This window comes from Tachyglossus aculeatus, chromosome 5 (genome assembly GCF_015852505.1).
Source record: "Tachyglossus aculeatus isolate mTacAcu1 chromosome 5, mTacAcu1.pri, whole genome shotgun sequence".
NCBI classification, from domain to species: domain Eukaryota; kingdom Metazoa; phylum Chordata; class Mammalia; order Monotremata; family Tachyglossidae; genus Tachyglossus; species Tachyglossus aculeatus.
Window position 1 is genome coordinate 89,180,650 of NC_052070.1, and position 20,415 is coordinate 89,201,064.

At 42.1% G+C, this 20,415-nt stretch overlaps 1 protein-coding gene across 1 annotated transcript in view; it reads left to right on the forward strand.

Moving 5' to 3' along the window:
- PCSK6 (proprotein convertase subtilisin/kexin type 6) overlaps window positions 1–20,415 on the forward strand; it is a 164,670-nt gene that overhangs the window by 63,340 nt on the left and 80,915 nt on the right. Inside the window, exons 3-6 of the mRNA XM_038747349.1 lie at window positions 4,854–4,964; window positions 6,098–6,241; window positions 7,707–7,783; window positions 9,993–10,081. Coding sequence (XP_038603277.1) covers window positions 4,854–4,964; window positions 6,098–6,241; window positions 7,707–7,783; window positions 9,993–10,081 — 421 coding nt within the window. The remainder of the gene's footprint in view (window positions 1–4,853; window positions 4,965–6,097; window positions 6,242–7,706; window positions 7,784–9,992; window positions 10,082–20,415) is intronic.

Genomic DNA, 20,415 nt, shown 5'->3' on the forward strand with positions numbered 1-20,415 from the left:
TCATAGCAACTTCACCTCACCTCTATAAAATGTCAAAGAACCCTGCCAATTTTCCCTTAAAATTGTACCTTTGAAGAGACAGCCCTTCTAAACTGTGGTAGCAGTAGGAAAAGCATCACCATGGCTGCTGACCTGGCATTAATGTCTCTACCATACATGATATCTAGAAGTGCTACCCTCTGGCATCGGTCAATCAATCAGGCATATTTATTGAGCGCTAACTGTGTGCAGAGCACTCTACTAAGTGCTTGGGAGAGTACATTATAACAGAACTGGTAGACATGTTCCCTTCCCACAATGGACTTACAGCCTAGACGGGGAAGCAGACATTAATATGAATAAATGAATTACAGATATATACCTAAGTGCTGTGGGGCTGGGGAGCAATAAAGGAAGCAAATCCAAGTGCAAGAGTGACATCAAAGGGAGTGGGAGAAGAGGAAATAAGGGCTTAGGGAAGACCTCTTGGAGGAGATATGGTTTTAATGAGGCTCTGAAGGTGGGGAGAATAATTGTTTGTTGGATATGAAGAGGGAGGGTGTTACAGGCCAGAAGCAAGACATGAGCAAGAGGTTGGCGGTGAGATAGAGATGGAGGTTCAGTGAGTAGTTTGGCATTAGTAGCAAAGTTGGCATTTGAGGAGCTGGCATGCTGATGCCATATTCATTTGCTGGAGTAGTAGCAGCTTGAAAGAGTTAAAGTGGTTAACATTGCCAAGGAATGTCTGAGAAATCTCTCACTCACCTTGTTAACAATGACAGGGTCTCCCGTGGAGAACAAAAATGAAGGCTGAACCTCGATCCTGAGACTTGATTATGGCGATAGGGGTTTTTTCAACGGTACTTGCGCTCTCTCGTCCTAATCAGTCATGATCCTCCGGGGGCATAGAGCTCAGTGCACTGTAAGGTCCATCAGTCAATCAGTCAGTGGCAGAGCACTGTGCTAAGCTCTTGGGAGAGTAAAATAGAGTTGATAGACATGATCCCTGCTCTCAAGGAGCTTAGTCTAACAGGAAGCTTTCGGTACAAGTGCATTCAAAGGTTCTTTTGTGCGGGATCCATTTGCACCTGAAGCCCTTTAGACTCTAAGCTCATTGTAGGTAGGGAACATAGCTACCAACTCTGTTATATTGTACTTTCCGAAGCGCTTAGTATGGTGCTCTGCACACAGTAAGCGCTCAATAAATACGATTGAATGAATGAATTGTAGGTAGGGAACACAGCTACCAACTCTGTTATATTGTACTTTCCGAAGCGCTTAGTATGGTGCTCTGCACACAGTAAGTGCTCAATAAATATGATTGAATGAATGAATTGTAGGTAGGGAACATAGCTACCAACTCTGTTATATTGTACTTTCCGAAGCGCTTAGTATGGTGCTCTGCACACAGTAAGTGCTCAATAAATATGATTGAATGAATGAATTGTAGGTAGGGAACATAGCTACCAACTCTGTTATATTGTACTTTCCGAAGCGCTTAGTATGGTGCTCTGCACACAGTAAGCACTCAATAAATGAGAAGCAGCATGGCTCAGTGGAAAGAGCACGGGCTTTGGAGTCAGAGGTCATGGGTTCAAATCCTGGCTCTGCCAATTGTCAGCTGTGTGACTTTGCACAAGTCACTTAACTTCTCTGTGCCTCAGTTCCCTCATCTGTAAAATGGGGATTGAGACTGTGAGCCCCCAGTGGGACAACCTGATCACCTTGTAACCTCCCCAGCACTTAGAACAGTGCTTTGCACATAGTAACTAATAAATGCCATCATTATTATTCTAAATATGATTGATTGAAGTGACTGCAGTGTAGTTTGATTATTTTTTTCCTTGAAATAAGAGTTTGGAGCCCCTGCTAATTGGGGAGGAAAGGGCACACTAAGGGATGCTAAATGAATGGCAGTATTCAACAGCAAAGGGAGTCCAGAAGAGCACACGTACTGGGAAAAAAGAATGTGAAGAGAAGAGTTCTTTTGTGTTGATTGGTGCCCCTGCGACTAATCTAACAGCACTCAGAGCCTCCTGCTCCAGTCTCCAGGATCCACGTTATTGAGAAATCTTATTCCTTCCCCACCTACTTCCCAGTGCCTCCATGTCCAGCTCCCGAGTAGGCGTCGATTCAGAATTCAACAGTTTTAGAACTTCTGGAGGTTATAAAACAAGGCCATAAATAAGCACTAGGCCATTAATAGACATGGAGTCTAGAACAATCTGTTGACTTCATTGAAATCCCAGAGCAGTCCAAATTGCCATGGTTGTTTTAAGTAATAGATTATTAATGGGTGTAGTACTCACTATGGTATAGTAGATAAAATGTGTGTGTATCATGTAAGGAAACAATACCTGGGGATCAGGCAATCATTTAATCATAAATGTGCCACTGTTTTTATAAAATTGACTTGAAAAGAAATATTGCCATAAACAGCTGTTTAATAGCAATTTAAACCTCTTTTTTCTGGGTTCTTAAATAGTTGTGAATCTGCAGAGTGCTTTAGAGAGACTGATAAACAAAAATCTGAATTTATTTGTGTAGCTTTGTTTACCATAGAAACACTCAGAGATAGCTTTCCAAGCGCTTAGTACAGTGCTCTGCACACAGTAAGTGCTAAATAAATATGATTGAATGAATGAATGAATAGCTGGGGTAGATTACCAGATACTTGAAAATCAAGTTAAGTTTTTTTTTCATTCATTCATTCATGTACTAAGGGCTTGGGAAGTACAAGTTGGCAACATATAGAGACGGTCCCTACCCAACAGCGGGCTCACAGTCTAGAAAGGGGAGACAGGCAACAAAACAAAACATATTAACAAAATAAAATAAATAGAATAGTAAATATGTACAAGTAAAATAAATAGAGTAATAAATATGTACAAACATATATACAGGTGCTGTGGGGAGGGGAAGGAGGTAAGGTGGGGGGATGGGGAGGGGGAGGAGGGGAAGAGGAAGGAGGGAGCTCAGTCTGGGAAGGCCTCCTGGAGGAGGTGAAAATAAACACTTACTATGTGCAAAGCACTGTTCTAAGCACTGGGGAGGATACAAGGTGATCAGATTATCCCAAACAGGGCTCACAGTCTTCATCCTCATTTTACAGATGAGGTAACTGAGGCACAGAGAAGTTGTGACTTACCCAAAGTCACACAGCTGACAATTGGTGGAGCCGGGATGTGAACCCATGCCTTCTGACTCCCAAGCCTGTGCTCTTTCCATTGAGCCGCACGCTGCTTCCCAAGCTTTAAGCTTTAAGCTGCTGCTTAATTTCTGTTTTAGAGTTTAGCATTTACTCTTTGCAATACATTTTAAGGAAATGTTATTTCCTTGAAAAGGAAACTCTGGTCAGGGATTATTTATTTAGCACCTACTTTACGCATTATATCTTGTGTTAAAGGAATTAAGGGAAGTATCAGACACATCTCTTGCTCCTAAGGAGTTAACAAGCCAGTTCATCTCAACAAATAATACGTAAAAAGTCAGTTTCCTTCCAGGCTATAAACTCCTTCTGGGCAGGGAGCATATCTATCAAATCCGTTACAATGTACTCTCCTAAGTGCTTAGTACAGTAAGCATATAATAAACACTCAATAAGTACAATTGATTGATTATTAATGTGTGAGGAGAGGAATGTTGGGGTGGCAAGATGTCCCCTATAGGATTATTCCCTGCTTTGATATTTTTTTCCCTAAGAAATCTTTCAGGGGCAAGTAATTTATATACATCATTTATAGTGAAGTTAGGATAGTAAGTAGTCTGCCCTATCTTTTGAAATTGATTCAAGCCAATGCTAAGAGACTCCTCCTGGTCCATTCCCAAGGAGATTAATGGGGGATGAGCAGAGGTCTCTTGAAGATAATGTCTTGCAGAATCAGAGCAGAGAGCTAAAGAGGAAAGTGAAAAAATAAATTATAGTTATCCATACCCATCTTGCATGACTTTTGCTGGAGTCACCTTAGAAATGAGGAAAAAAAAATTCCACATACTTTTGTAGTTCCAGTTTTACCCAAGAGCTCCGCCCAACCCTTTGCTTGAAAGTAGAGTAAGTAATCCATTTTTGTAAGAGTATTTTTTATGCTTTTCATATTTTTAGAACAAATTCCCAAAAAATGGTGCTTGAACAAAAGCATTCCGTATTGCAAATTGGAATAAATTAAATGGGCTCCAATACTATTTTGTAAGATCTTCTCTCAACTGGACCACAGTGATATGCACCCCCAAAGAAAGGATCAGACTGACCCATGCAGTCTGCATCAATGAGTTGTCAGTGGCTCAGTGGAAAGAGCTCAATAGCTCAGTGGAAAGAGCCCGGGCTTTGGAGTCAAAGGTCATGGGTTCAAATCCTGGCTCTGCCAACTGTCAGCTGTGTGACTTTGGGCAAGTCACTTAACTTCTCTGTGCCTCAGTTACATCATCTGGAAAATGGGCATTGAAACTGTGAGCCCCCCTGGGTCAACCTGATCACCTTCTAACCTCCCCAGTGCCTAGAACAGTGCTTTGCACATAGTAAGCGCTTAACAAATACCATCATTATTATTATTGGAGAAGCAGTGTGGCTCAGTGGAAAGAGCCCGGGCTTTGGAGTCAGAGGTCATGGGTTCAAATTCCGGCTCTGCCAATTGTCAGCTGGGTGACTTTGGGCAAGTCACTTCACTTCTCTGTGCCTCAGTTACCTCATCTGTAAAATGGGGATGAAGACTGTGAGCCCCCCATGGGACAACCTGGTCACCTTGTAACCTCCCCAGCGCTTAGAACAGTGCTTTGTACATAATAAGCACTTAATAAATACCATTATTATTATTATTATTAAGTCATTTAATAAAGAGCATAAATTAATAAATGAATAACAACTTTTCCTTTGACAGGTGAAATGGCTCCAGCAACAAGAAGTTAAACGCAGGGTGAAGAGACACATTCGAAATGAGCCCCATTCCCTCTATTTCAATGACCCGATCTGGTCCAATATGTGGTACATGGTGAGTAGAGAGTCACGACACCTGTCTGCTTTGTGGAAAAGGCAACATCATGTCATTCTGTTGCGTTTCCATATTCAAATGTTTTCATTTTCTCATGTAAAGCAAAATTAAATTTTAAATCGTTGAAATTAAGAGTCTAATAATAACATGCTCAGGGGTGACCCAAGTCATTGCAGAACAAATGAAGTATTGGAGAGGCAAAACTCTCCACAAACAAAAATTAAATTAAACAAATTAAATTAAAATTAAACAAAATTAAATTTTGTTTTTCTTTGTTAGCACAAAGAAGGCTAGGTTAGGAATGCTCATTTCTTCTTTTTTCTGATTTCATAGTGAGCCAGATTATCAGTTTTATGTGATTTGTTGAAGGGGCAGGTGGTCAGTGGCATAATGGCTAGAGCCCAGGCCTGAGAGTCAGAAGGTCGTGGGTTCCAATCCCGGCTCTGCCACCCGTCTGCTGTGTGACCTTGGGCAAGTCACTTGATTTCTCTGGGCCTCAGTTACCCCATCTGTAAAATGGGGATTGAGACTGTGAGCCCCATGTGGGACAGGAACTGTGTTCAACCCGATTTACTTGTAATCCACCCCAGCGCTTAGTACGATGCCTGGCACACAGTAAGTGCTTAACAAATACCAAAATTATTATTAATAATAATAATGAAGTCTAAGAGTCATGTTAAGAAGAAAAGGGAGCCAGAGTTTTGCTCTTGCTTGAGTTCCAGAAATGATCTCACCTGAAAAAGTTTGAGAAATGTAGGACTTTAAAAAAAGAACCCATCTACAAATTGACATTTCCCTAATAATAATGAAGTCTAAGAGTCATGTTAAGAAGAAAAGGGAGCCAGAGTTTTGCTCTTGCTTGAGTTCCAGAAATGATCTCACCTGAAAAAGTTTGAGAAATGTAGGACTTTAAAAAAAGAACCCATCTACAAATTGACTTTTCCCATTTCTGAAGGAAAAAACAGTAGTAGTTTAAAATAAAATCTTATGTTATTTAATTCATTTGGAATTCCATTTCACTTACTCATAAAAAATATATTTCTATGGCAGTTTACCATTAAGTGCATTTCAGGGAATAGATGAAATGAAAAACTCCAGCAGTAATATTTGGTTTTTATTTTCTCTCCCATTAGCATTGTGGTGATAGGAGCAGTCGTTGCCGAACTGAAATGAATGTTCCAGCAGCGTGGAAGAGAGGATATACAGGGAAAAATGTGGTAGTGACCATTCTTGATGATGGAATAGAGAAGAATCACCCAGATCTGGCACCAAACTACGTGAGTGAAGCTTCTTTGAGCCATATGTTACTTCTAATACAGTTGCTGATAGAAAGTCATAATTTTGGGTGAACAATTTCCTTTTTGTTTTAAAGAGAAATATTCTTTAAGATGGTATGCCTGGATTTTTGTATAGAATGAAATATAGTAAAATTCAAACTTTTACTCAAAGTAGCTTTGAGCGATTTGTTGGTATTAATCCAATTTTCACTTCAAAACCAAAAAAACCTTAAAAATATGACCATTGAACACTGCATTTGTTATCTTTATGTGGGACTGTCACTTCTTTCTCTCTCTCATTCCAGGAATGACCCATCTTACCATGCATGAAACTCAGCTAGACACTACAGTTCAGTAGTTGAGAGCTTTCTCAACAAATGCTAATTGACTGGCATTTGTTTTTTGATTTGTTGCTGCTTATTTAATAGAATAAATATTTTGGAGGAACTTTGTTTTTATTTTTGTTTGCCCAGGGTGGCACTCCTAATTGTGGGCAATTAATCATTTCAGGAGTAGTTTTCTTTAAATTGTATCTATCTTCAAACTTTTTTAAAAAAAATGTCCAATTAATCTTCAGAACAAGAGAGCAGGAGCTGTTAATTATCTTGTTAGTGATGGGAGTGCCCAGACCCAGGAACATTTAAGTCACTAGGGTAAAGCCCCTCTTGTACTTGTTGGCCAGGTTTTCAGAGCCCATCTTGAAGTTAAGATTTAGCGGTTAGGCTATAATCCTGTTTGGATCCTAAATCATCTGGTCTAGCTGTCTACAGTAATCAGATTTGCTCCAATTGTCTTTACTGTGCAGACAGTCTTTCAGTCAGAGATGGGATGAGTTATGGAGTCCCTCAGGCTCCCTCCTTGAGCTACAATGGGACTGTGCCTCTCCAATACTCCATTTGTTCTGCAATGACTTGGGTCACCCCTGAGCATGTTATTATTAGACTCTTAATTTCAACGATTTAAAAATACTTACAGACCACATAATGCATCTTAAGTAGAAGGCAAGCAGGGAAGGCAGCACTGGAAAGCCATGGAGCCAGTTTGCATTGGCCTTTGATGCAGTCTAGTGAGTGGCGGAGGTTAGCAGGTAAAATCTATTAATTCTCGGGAGGAAGGCTCCTCTAGGTCTGATCATGTGGCCTAGGGCAGAATTGAGTGTTTAATCTGCCCCTGAGTGACTGTACTATATTGAAGTGAAGGTAGTGCATGGCTACTGCTTAATTGTCGTTTCTGTAAGAGCTATATTGTTTTGTAGGAGTGTTTTGAAGGCATAAAACCCAATCGCCTAGCCTACTCCCAGATGCCCTAATGGTGTGAGGGCTACTTACCACTGCAGAGGAAATTTAGGCACAGGGAGAATTGGGCCCATTGTGTTTATATTCCCATTAGTGTTCAGCTGTATAATGAGGTCTGGTGTGAGTACCTTGTGTTTCAACTTCACTTATTGAGCAAAAAATATTTTTAGGATCCCTACGCAAGCTATGATGTCAATGGAAATGATTATGACCCATCTCCACGCTATGATGCCAGTAATGAAAATAAGTAAGTCCTTTTTCCCCGCTTCCAATAATAATTTAATTTATAATTCCACACAAACCTAATAAAGTACTGAAGTGGAAATTCAAATGGGCGGAGGCCTTTCCAGTTAGTTAATGGTTGCTCTTGTCCCACTACTTAGCCTCACTCCCCTCCCACAACCCCCACTAATTTGCCCACTTTAATTTCTCTCAGACTAATCTACTCACTGTGCCTCATTCTCATCTCTTTCACAGCTGACATTTTGCTCACATGCTCCATCCTTCCTGGCATTCCCTCCCCCTTCCATTCAGCAGACCACTGCTCTCTCCATCTTCAAGGACCTTCTGAAATCATATCTCTTCCAAGAGGCCTTCCCTGATTAGTGGCTAATATCCCCGCCCCAGTTTCTCCAATCCTGCCACTACAGCACTTCCGTGTCACCTAAACCCTTAATTCCCATCCCGTCATCACTTGAGAAATTCAAAGTTGGAGGAGCAGCTTGGCCCAGTGGAAAGAGCACAGGAATAGGAGCCTGGAGACTCCTAATCCCAGTCCTGCCCCTTGCCTGCCGAGTGACCTTGGGCAAGTCACTTGACTTCTCCCTGCCTCAGTTTCCTCATCTGTTAAATGGGGTTGAAATAACAATTTTCCCTCCCACTTAGATTATGAGCCCCAAGTGGGACAGGGATTGTTTCTGACCCATTTATCTTGGATCTACCCCAACACTCAGTACAGTGCCTGACACAAAGTGCTTAACAAGTATCACAAATATTATTATTGTCTCGTGGCTCAAGGGAAAGAGCATGGGCTGGGGAGCCAGAGGTCATGGGTTCTAATCCCAGCTCCGCCACTTGTCAGCTGTGTGGCCTTGGGCAAGTCACTTAACTTCTCTGGGCCTCAGTTCTCTCATCTGTAAAATGGGGATGAAGACTGTGAGCCCCACGAGGGACAACCTGATCACCTTGTATCCTCCCCAGTGCTTAGAACAGTGCTTTGCACATAGTAAGTGCTTAACAAATGCCGTCATTATTATTATTATTTAACAGCAGCTCTGCTTCTCTTAGTTGGCAGCGTTAAGAGAAATGGGCAAACCTCATTCAGTATAAGGGTTTGTTTTAGTTTTTTTCTTAGAGTTTCCAATAGTTGGGAATCGGAGTCCATTCCCTGCATCCAAAGTTGATGTGCCAGTCCCTCAAATAATTTCAAAAAACCTGTTAAGATAAAAAAAAGACCTCTCCTTCTTTCCCTAGCCACTGCTGATTCTTTAAAACTTGCCAGGACAGTTGATGTATTTTTTTCCTCCGCTCTGAACTTTTTAGCTTTAATTGAATTCAATTCTGTCATTCTACTAGTGGCGTATGAACAGCTGTGTGCAAAAAGGCGTGACTTTCCTAATGTGATAGACAAAGTGAATTGCCAAGTTTGTCAATCAATCAATCAGTCAAATGAACTTTGCTTCAGCAATTCCCTTACCCTACTGCACATTCCAAGGTGCCCTTGAAAATCAGCAATATGAATCTTTGAGACAAAGGTTGTTGTTTTTTTCAAGTGCAGCAGAGCATCAAAATACCATAATTTTTAAACAATTACACAAGGCCAAGGAGATTGAACTATGTGCTTCCTGTTGTCCACAATGGGTGTCACGCTGGGCACACAACTAGCTGAAAAATGAATTTTCATTAAAAAAAAAACAGTATTTTAACTGTGTTCTATAATTTAGCTTTGATCATGATTCTATGTGAACTTTCTGATGGATATGATCTTAAAGGTTTCCTGTATTGTAGTCCAAATAAGAACAATTAGCAGACATGGTACATTTGAGAAAGGGACTATCCTCATCAAAAGCAATTTATTTTGCTCACTTTTTCTCCTTCAATTTTCCAGCTTCCTGCTGCATATTTAATTGTGGCTCCAGCTGCTATTTAAATAGTCATAGAAATGATTGAGGCAGGTGGCCCTGCCCAAGCACCATGGCACAGCTGCAAAAAGTAATTTGGGATGAGATGGAAGTGAGGGGTGGGGAATGGATGTGGAAAGAGAGGTGGTTTAAATGCCACGTGTCTACTAGTGAAGATGGTGGCCAAGAGATGTTCCAAAGCACGGAATAGAAAATAGCCTGATGCTTAGCAATGTGTGCCTCATGAGCGCAACTGTATCAAACTCTGTGCTTTGAATGAACTATTTGATACTCTGAACGGTTTTCTTAACTTTTCTTTCCCCTTGTTTGTTTCAGACATGGCACACGGTGTGCTGGGGAAGTTGCTGCTTCAGCAAACAACTCCTACTGCATAGTGGGCATTGCATATAATGCAAAAATTGGAGGTAAGGTGAAAAAGGTCCAAACAGGATTGGGTAACCTCATTTACACAGTGTAATGCCTCTTAAGCCTCTGCCCCTTGGGGCTGATCCAGGCTGAAAGGTCACAAGACTGCTCTCAGCCACCTGGCCAGGAAGAGTTCTGTGTGAATTTGCCACCATTCAAGGAGTTTAACATGAAGGATATTTGAATTTTTAGCCATAGGTACTCTCCTGGTGCTCAGGCAAAACCAGGGAAGGTTAGGGAGCCTTGGTTGAACCAAGGTGCCCTGGCTAGAGTTCCCAGCAGGTTGGCCTAGGGGTAAGAGCCTGAGCCTTGGGAATCAGAGGGCCTGAGTTCTAGTCCTGCTCCACCGCTTACCTGCTATATGACCTTGGGGGAGTCACTTCACTTCTCTGTGCCTCAGTTCCCTCAGCTGCAAAATGGGGATTCAAAACCTGTTGTTAATAATGATAATAATAATATGTTATTTTTAAGTGATTACTATGTGCCAGGCACTGTACTAAGCACTAGGGTGGATATAAGCAAATCGGGTTGGACATAGTCTGTGTCCCACATAGTGTTCACCATCTAATATCCATTTTACAGATGAGATAACTGAGGCACAGGGAAGTGAAGTGATTTGCCTAGGACTACACAGCAGACAAGTAGTGGAGCCGGAATTAAAACCCATGGCCTTCTACTCCCCAGGCTCATGCTTTCTCCACTACGCCCTGCTGCTTCTCTTGTCCCTCCTATTTAGTATATGAGCCCCACACAGGACCTGATTATCTTGCATCTGTCCCAGCATTTAGTACAGTCAGAGAAGCAGAGTGGCTCAGTGGACAGAGCATGGGCTTTGGAGTCAGAGGTCATGGGTTCAAATCCCGGCTCCACCAACTGTCAGCTGTGTGACTTTGGGCAAGTCACTTAACTTCTCTGTGCCTCAGTTACCTCATCTGTAAAATGGGGATTAAAACTGTGAGCCCCTCATGGGACAACCTGATCACCCTGTAACCTCCCCAGTGCTTAGAGCAGTGCTTTGCACATAGTAAGCACTTAATAAATACTATTATTATTATTATTACAGTCCTTGTCACATAGTAAGTGCTTAACAAATGCTTATTATTATCACTGTTATTGTCTTTGGAAGGCAGCTCCTCCTTCAAAGAAGACCTGGAGGGGTTTGTCAACCAGTGAGTAAGGGATAAACTGGCAAGAGGCTCTGCTGGCAGGAAAGCAGCCCACATGTGCCAAACATTAATCCTGCAGGACCAAGATCGGTACAGGGACTAAGATGGTTGTGATTCCTGAGAGCTTTTGTGAGAAAGATAGGTCCCATAGCCAGAACTGACTGAGGGGGCTTTTGGGATCGTTCATCCCATCCACAGTCTCCGTGACTGTCAACATGTGTGCTTGTTGATGTGACTATGGCGTGGCCATCTGTTGGTCAGCAAAGCACTGTTGCTTAAGTGAACAGGGAAGCCCTGTAAGGTCTTTGTCACTCATCCTACCCTTATGGTTAATTCTTCCCCACCCTCGTGTGGAGCAGGAAGGATTTAAAGGTGGAGGTCTTGTCAAGAGCTTTTTAATAAAATGAGCTAAGTCCCCGAGGTGACTCACCTAGACTACCTCAGCTTGGTTCATGGTATTAGATAGAAACTAAAAAAAGCCGCCAATTCCGTCCACTCCGGTGGCCAGTTCTCCTCTGGGTTGGGTCCAGCAGCTGCAGTGGGCAGCCCTGCCCATCATCTTCAACGTTACCTGGGTTTTCCAAAAAACACAGGCCTCAGGAAAAACAGTCCCATCTGTGCTGCCTGTTGGACTTCAAAGCTAAAATGTTTTTAATGGTCAGAGTAGCATGCGAGAGGAGGTAGGGGCATTCTGTATCCTTTACATTTTGGTGCCCCTGTTTGCCCTGTGGTTTTCTTTCCTCTGGGATGTAAGTTTTGAGCCAGGCAAGCTCACCACTTCCAGAATAACAGTCTGAGCGGAGAATATCCACAGAACTGTGGAGGCTTTGACCAAGTTAGTTGACTTGGTCTCTCACATCCTTGAAAGCAAAATTACATTCCCCACCATTGACACTGTTTTCAAATTCCCGCTGTTCTGCCTCCAAGATGTAGGTTTTTTAAAATAGGAATGGGCCTTAATAGCAAGAAACTTGAATTCTTGCTAATTTATCATCACGGTGGAAAAATTTTATTGGTGCATGCAAATAGTTGGCTGTTTTCCACTGACTTTTGTAAGCATGGCAGGAATAGAAGAGAAATGGACAGTGAGAGGTCATGTGGTTGAGAAGCTAAGTTATAGACTGGGCTCCTTGCTTTGAGTCAAATTCTGATTGTGCCTTTAACCTGATGTTTCCTCACTAGCAAAGTAGGGTCAATCTCCTTGTCAGGGTTCTTGAAAAGTAAAGTGATTGCAAAAGTGCTTGTTTTCTGAAAAGGACTGTACAAATACTTGTTGAAGCTGTGATACTATTAATAGTAGTGAGTCTAATTCTCTTAATGCCTGAAGTCAGCTTGGTTCATGGTATTAGATTGAAACTAAAAGACGCCGTCAATTCCGTCCACTCCGGTGGCCAGTTCTCCTCTGGGTTGGGTAATTAGGAACTGTAGGGTGAGCATCCATTTTTTTCAGACCACTGTGGGACCATGTAGAGCACTGCAGTATGATATGAGGCAGTGTGGTCTAGTGGAAAGAACACAGACCTGGGAGTGGCCTCTCCATCTTGCCTGCTGTGTGACTTCTGTGCCTTGGTTTCCTCATCTTTAAGAAGAGGATTCACTGCCTGTTCTCCCTCCCATTTGGATGTGATCCCCATGTGGGATAGGGACTGTGTCCAACCTCATTATCTTGTATCTACCCCAGTACTAATCTAGTGCTTGGCACACAGTAAGCGCTTAACAATTGTCACCATTATCTTGTATCTACCCCAGTACTAATCCAGTGCTTGGCACACAGTAAGCGCTTAACAAATGTCACCATTATTCTATGCCCAACATTTGGAGTGAAATGACATTGAATTATTCTCCAGTGATCTGAAGAGTGAGTACTTCTCCCAAATTGCACAACTAACTAGCAAAAAGCCAGGAGGAAACTAGGACTCAGTAATAAGGAAAATAAGGAGTCTTTTGGGGAATAATGCAAAAAAGTCTCTGTCGAGCTGCTTCCTTAAAGTCAGAGATAGATCAGCTGGACAATGTTTCCCAGCTCTCTGTGTCCTGCCCCTCACCACTGCTCTATGCCAATTCCCTGAGCAGCCTGGGTGGGCAAATATTTTGCAGTCCACACCAAAGAACTGTGACACAAATGGGAAACCCTGATGGGGACAAATGCCTCTTCTTTTGTCTGGATTACCTGATCTCAGTATATACTCTCTGATAAGCACTTCCACTCGTCAAAGAGACATCTCTAATTTCTTCGCCCGCTTCTAGCACTTAATTCTCTTAATGCTTTATCCTTTAGTCTCTCCCTTTTCTCTTTTTAACTCCTTTCTTCCTTGTCCCTCATTTGCTTTGATCCTTCTACTTTCCATCTCCCAGGAAACATCTGGGAGAAAATGGGGATCACATCCTATATCAGTTTGTGTTGTCCTGGATGTGACAGTTGTGTGAACCTTGAATCTTGGCTCGTCTCAGAGACACAATCACAAAGCTCACTCCTCTAGAAAAGATCTCCTTCATATCTGAAGATGGAGAGGGTGGGAAAGGAAGGCAGGGCTTCCTGTCCAGCTTCCTGTCCAACCCAATATATAAAGCCAGGCTGCAGGGCAAGAAGAAAAATCAATTTTACCAAGAATCTTACTAACTTAGCCTGCTTGATCATCTGACTGTAAGCTCATTATGGGCAGGGAATGTGTCCGTCAGTTCTGCTGTACTTTCCCAAGCATTTAGTACAGTGCTTTGCACAGAGTAAGCACTCAATAAGTACCATCAATTGACCTGACTTCCTCAAAGTTAGACCATTGGCCCAGTTAGACTCTGTTTCTTCTAGCAGCACGTATCCCAAACAGCTCTGGGGATGACAGGTACCTGCAGAACCAGTTCTTTGCTAAAGCTCAGAGTTTTATCAGGTTGTCCTAGCTGTCATAAACAAATGTATAACTTATACCTAAACGATTGCACTTTTCCAAGCTCTTTCCCAGTAGGCAACAGGGACACTGAGAGGGCGGTGTAAAGCAATTCTGGGAAGAAACACGGGACACATTTTAAAACGCTCAGCAACACAACCACTTAGAAGAGGATAGCCCAAAGCATATCAGAAACTGTCTTTAACTCAGGTTTTTGGCATCGGTTGTAGAGTCTGCCCCACCTTGGTAGGCTGCTGTTTATTTGTCACCTGACAGGGTGCAGGACATCATGCGACTGACCTACTAAAGTCACGCATCAGAAAATTGGGCTTGTTTTTGAGGCCTCCTACTCTGCCCAACACTTCATTAAGCACGTGCATCATGTCAGTCTGTGTTTTAGTATTTTCTGGGAAGGAAAAGTAAATAGCAGCCACGACTTTCCATTAAATGTGTTTTAGCACAATATTTTGGATGAAGAGCTTAATCATTCTTCCTTTTCATAAACAAGAGCATATTAAGTACAAAACCGAGCTAAATTAATCTGTGCTAGTAAATTGGTTAATTATGCTAATTTTGAATCGTGGAATTCAATCTCATTAGTATTTCCATTAACCAGTTTGGCGTTTTGAGCATTTTCAGAGAGCAATTTAAATTGCAGTTTATCTTAACAGGCTCCAAGTGTGGTTTTAACTGAAATGGGACACTAAAATGTGCTAGCAGATTTCTAGGATTAACGGAATTTATTGGCAAGGCCTAGTTGAGAGTCTTTGCTAACAAATGATATGTTGCTCTCTTTGTCCTCTTCCCTTTTTTCCCTTTGGAAAGACTAATGAGATCAGCCATTTTGCACTTCTCACCCCAGTAGGTAGGAGAGGACAGCTCAGTGTGGTGTGTTGTGAGGCAGGTCGACAAAAAGGTGGTGACAAGGAGGAATTCGTTTGTTTCTTGTGGAATTTTCTCATGTCTCATGCCTTCTTCCAGTGGTCCTCTTTTCCCCATTCTTCCTCTCCCCCGTCTCCATTTCTGAAAGAGGATAAACTGTCTTTAAGGAACCCCTGAAGAGAGGTCAAAGAATGGCATGCCTCTGGAATCCAGCTATATCAGTGGCCTCAGTCAATTCAGACCAACAATGTGCTTCATGCTGCTTGTAGCAGCATAGCATAAGGGATAGAGCATGGGCCTAGCAGTCAGAAGGTCATGAATTCTAATCCCGGCTCTGCCATTTGTCTGCTGTGTGACCTTAGGCAAGTCACTTCTCAGTGCCTCAGTTCCCTCATCTGTAAAATGGGGATTGAGATGGCAAGCCACATGTGGGATTGTCCAACCGAATTTGCCCCAATTCACCGAATCCACCCCAGCACTTAGTACAGTGCCGGGCATATTATTTATTATTCACATATTTGTGTCTTGCCTATAACTCCTTCATTGGGTCTCAAGGGATCCCAGAAGTCCAGCTTGTGAAATAGTTGGCCATCAGACAATAATAACGAAGCTACCTGGGCCAGATGGAAATCAGGGAAGTGAAGGCAATGACTCATTGTCCCAGGCCCTGCCCTCTCCTTCCAGGAAGATGGTTCATTCCAGCCCAGCCCCTGTGGTGTTGGTGCTGGCCAAGATGGATTCCCTTGGGGTGGGAGGGGTTGGATGGGCGAGGGGCTAGTGGGCTTTCATTGATCTGGAGCATGTCTAGGAGATCTGGCCCAGTCTCAGGTGATTCACAAGGAAAGGACTACAGGGAGACCGAAGTGGCTCTGGGGCCAGTCTGCATCTTGGCATCTGCTTGTAAGGGGGATTTTGAACTCAGTGGTCTGCTGTGTGACCTTGGGCAAGTCACTTAACTTCTCTCTGTCTCAGGTACCTCACCGGTGAAATGGGGATTAAGACTGTGAGCCCTGTGTGGGACATGGACTGTGTCCAACCTGATTATTTTTTATCTACCCCAGCGTTTAGAACAGTGCCTGGCACATAGTAAGTACTTAAGAAATACTATAAAAGAAACTGAAAAACTGGATTTCTGGCCCATCCTCAGATTGCCTCCAGGACATCTAGGACTGAAAAAGAGCTGTGACTAGTTGACTTTTGTGGAACAGGGTGGTTCTTGTGAGTGGAGAAGACCCAGGGGCTTCATGAAAATAAAAGTGAGGGTTCTCTCCATGCTTTAGAAGATTCTTCAGTGCCAGCTCATCTCCAGCCTTTGTTAGCCACCTGTACTTTTTCTTCTTTGGTATAGAACTCACATGTAAGTTCTGAGTCAGGGCCAGAGACAGAAAACTACCTTGTGAGGAAGTGGATTTGGGGTGATCAGTGTTACAGGTGCCACAATCTTTGATTTTATTCTGTGGACTCGTGTGTGTGTGTGTGTTGTTTGTGACTGTCAATGATAGGACAAGGCTATCAGCCTTCCTTACTCCCAATAGTGGGAAGAGGTGACCTCAGGCAGATTAGCAATGTGAGACCGCAGCAGTTGGGCTATTCTTCCGTGAGTATTTTCATCCACAACTAGAGTTTATTTATGCCTATGGGACATGAGGTTCTGTTGCAGGTGCTAGAGAGATCAGCACAGAACAGAGAACTCCTTCCCTTAAGGAGTAGGCCAGATAGATAGCCTCATTAACCCATGAGCAGGTGTGCAGGCTGGAATAAAAAGGCCTGTCCAGGAGCCTTGCCACTTGGAAATGAGATACTTGGCCAACAAGTAGTTGAAGCTCCAAATTATGACTGTGCAGTGTGAAGTTCTTTGACAGCTGTTGAAAGTGCAGGGTTCCCTTTTGGGGAATAATTTGCCTTTTATTGTTAACTGAAAGTTGTAATGCGAGCATGTTTGCAAGAATATGATCACTTTGTCTCCACCAACAATAAAGGCTGACAGAAAACCCTTACGTTTAATAACATTTCTTTGCCACTTTTTAAATATCCCTTCATGGAAAGTTTCTGCTTGGGGAACAGGATGTACTGTAACTTTACTAAAAAGTGATTCTCAGTCGATTTACTAAAATAAACTCACGATTAATGAGCAAAACTTGTTAGGGGAGACCTATTTGTCACACTCAGAAAGCTACAATCTAATTTTACTTGCTGCTGTTCATTGCTCTTGCATTACTTTTCATTTGCTGTAGGCCAAATACATTACTGCTCAATAAACAAAGCGTGGGCCTTGCATTTTTTTTCCTTCCCCCAGACTCTGAGCAGACTGCACTTCGAGATTCTAACTGGGGTAAATAACTAACTTTCCCCCCATCGCCTCATACTGCTTCTGCAGCCTAAAAAAAAAAGATGGGTTGCCTTTTTGTGGACTGATGAGAAAATGTAAGATATTGCTGCTGTATAGATTGGTGTACAGATGAAAGCCGAGTTTTATTGTCCATATTAGTTTCCTTTTAAATTGGGTCCTGGCCTCCAGTGACTTGAGTGGGCATCTTAGAAGTCATGATAGGCTTTATCACATTTAGAGATGATACCAAACTGGATGGGATGGTGAACACTGTGATAGACAGGACTATAATTCAAATTGAAAAAACAGTCCAAAAACAACAGGATGAAATTTAATAGCAGTGAGCACACAATACATATAGATGAAATTAAAAAATCACAGCTAGGGGATAAGGAAAGACAGGCTAAGCAAAGTGCAACAGGAGAAGGTCTGAGAGAGAGTCAATCAATCAAAAGTCGACCTTAAGTTAAATATGTCAACATTTGATGCTGTTATTGGAAAAAGTCAACATGGCATGTGGCATCACTATACATTTTTGGCTGAAACATTATTGGAAATGAAGGACCACACAAGCCTATTTTGATAGAGTACATCTTGTTGTCAGAAGAAACAATCTTTACACTTGTGCATGGATGAGGTATTGGTGAGTTCTGCAGAGTTTTCCTTAACCCTTGTATTATACGAGAACTGGTGTATAAGGTAACAGTAGGCGGGGGTTAAATCTTTTTGCTTCATTTTGTAGTAGTGAGATCCTCATTGGAGTTCTTTGCTCGGATTTTGAAAAGTATACTTCAAGGATTTAGGGAAACTGGAAAAAGCCTAGAGAGAGAAAAAAATGACTCAGACTGGAAAGTTGAAAGGATTGAGATTGTGTGTAGCTTTGAGAATAGAAGTCTTGGGAGGGTGACTTCACAACAGGTATTTGTAGAGTTCTTGTTAAGCGGGTACTAGCCAGGCTTCTATCTCCGTAAACGACTGAATGAGAGGAAAATGGTCTAAAAATGTAGGGAGAGAAAGTTCAGTTAAAAATAAGCAAGAACTTTTGGCGTGGCAAGAGCCTTTAAGTACTGCACAAAAAGGTGCGGGTGAATTTCATCCTAAGACAACTCTGTGAATGGATATCTATTCTAACTGTTCTAGCTAGTGAGCGATTGGATGAGCTGGCTTCTTCTGGTTCCTTTCAGCTCTATCTGAGGTGTTAAAATAAGTGTATTGAGTTAGAACATTTCAGATTCTAAGGACAAGGTAACTCTGGATACACTATTAGAATGATTGCAGATGGAGGTGGGGCATTCTAGGAGAGATATGTCCATGGCATTGCCGTGGGTAGGAGACGACTCAACAGCATAAGACGAGGACAAGAGTCTCACTAGCAGCTCAACTGGGCAACCATGGCAACAAAATTGCAGTGAAGGTCCACTCCCTCCAACCCAATATCGTTATTACCACTTCCCCCAAATCTGTTTCCAGATTATCATTTTTAAAGTATATTGTCAAAGTTATGTGGTTGAATCCTGTACTCTCAGCTTTGAATTGCAATCTTTAAGTGAGCTAACAATCTCCATTGTTCTTCAGAAAAATTTGTCTGGCACCTGAAAATGTACTACAGTAAATGGTATTTCCTTCATTTAAGTTGCAATTTTTTTTCTCCCATTTGTCATTTCCTGGTCATTTTAAACACAGATGACTGAATTGGCATGTTTCCTCTGAAAATATGCACCCTCTGGGGGTAATTTGTTCATGTTATTTGGGGAAGTATGTGCTTCATTAAAATAAAAATGAAGTATCCAGATATATCATTCATTTTCCTAAGATGAAGAGAAATGCAGAAGATACTTGTCTGCTGGCTTGATCTTGTATCTTATATTTTTAAATGTCTTCTGGCAGCTATTTTCCTGATCAAAATGATACATTACCTGAATATTTATAATATGTCTTTAGAGCATTCATGCACATAACTGCAATTTATTTTAATGTCTGTCTCCCCCTCTAGACTGTAAGCTCCTTATGGGTCGGAAACGTATCTACCAACTCTGTTGTATTGTACACACCCAAGTGTTTAGTACAGTGCTGGGCACGCAGTAAGTACTCAATAAATACCAATGATTGATGGAGCAAATCTGCAAATTCAGTTTCTATGGGCATATAAAAGCTGGATTTTGGGAACTTGTAGTGAACAATCAACTAATAGCACCTACTGAATGCCTACTTAGTGCAGAGCACTGTATGAAGCACTTGTTAGAGTCTAGCAGAAATAAAAAACACAGTCCCAGCCCTCAAGGGGCCTATAGGCAGTGATGACAGTCAGAAATTGTTTACAAAGACTGGGGAGATATTTGGTTGGAGTATGTCAAGAATGAAATAGCTGAATTAATAATTTAACATATAATTGAATGTACACAAGCACTAAAGATGAGTATAAATACATAAGTGCTAAGGGTGGTTGATGGGTTGACATTTCTTGGGAAGTAGAGAATCATCTAAGAAAGACTTCTGTAGGAGGTAGGAGTTTTTAGGATGGTTTCGGGTCTGGCATTGTGAAGGTAGAGGGAATTTCTGGCAGGGAAAATGGCACAAAGAAGAGATCAGAAGTTAGGTAAAGTACAAGTTGCTGTGTTGTGATGGAGAGGATCCTGGGATTACCAGGCTGTTCCTCTCTCCACAGATTGGGTAGGATACCAGAGTGAACAGGTGTGCTTCCCCTCTGTGCCTAGGACAGCATATATCTTCCTGACCCCTGCATGTAAAAAGGAACATGGAGATCATCCAAAACTACAGTGAGAAGAACTGACCCTTGATGGGAAAATTGCGTATGGACTGGGTGATTTGATGCCAGAAAAACTGTACCAACACAGTGGCATCTCTGTCACTTAGGCAGAAGCAGCGTGGCTTAGTGGATCCCGGGCCTGGGAATCAGAAGGACCTGCGTTCTAAGTCCAGCTCCACCACATGTCTGCTGTGTGACTGTGGGCAAGTCACTTCACTTCTCTGTGCCTCAGTTACCTCATCTGTAAAACGGGAATAAGTATAAGCCCCATATGGGACAGGAACTGCGTCTGACCTGATTAACTTGT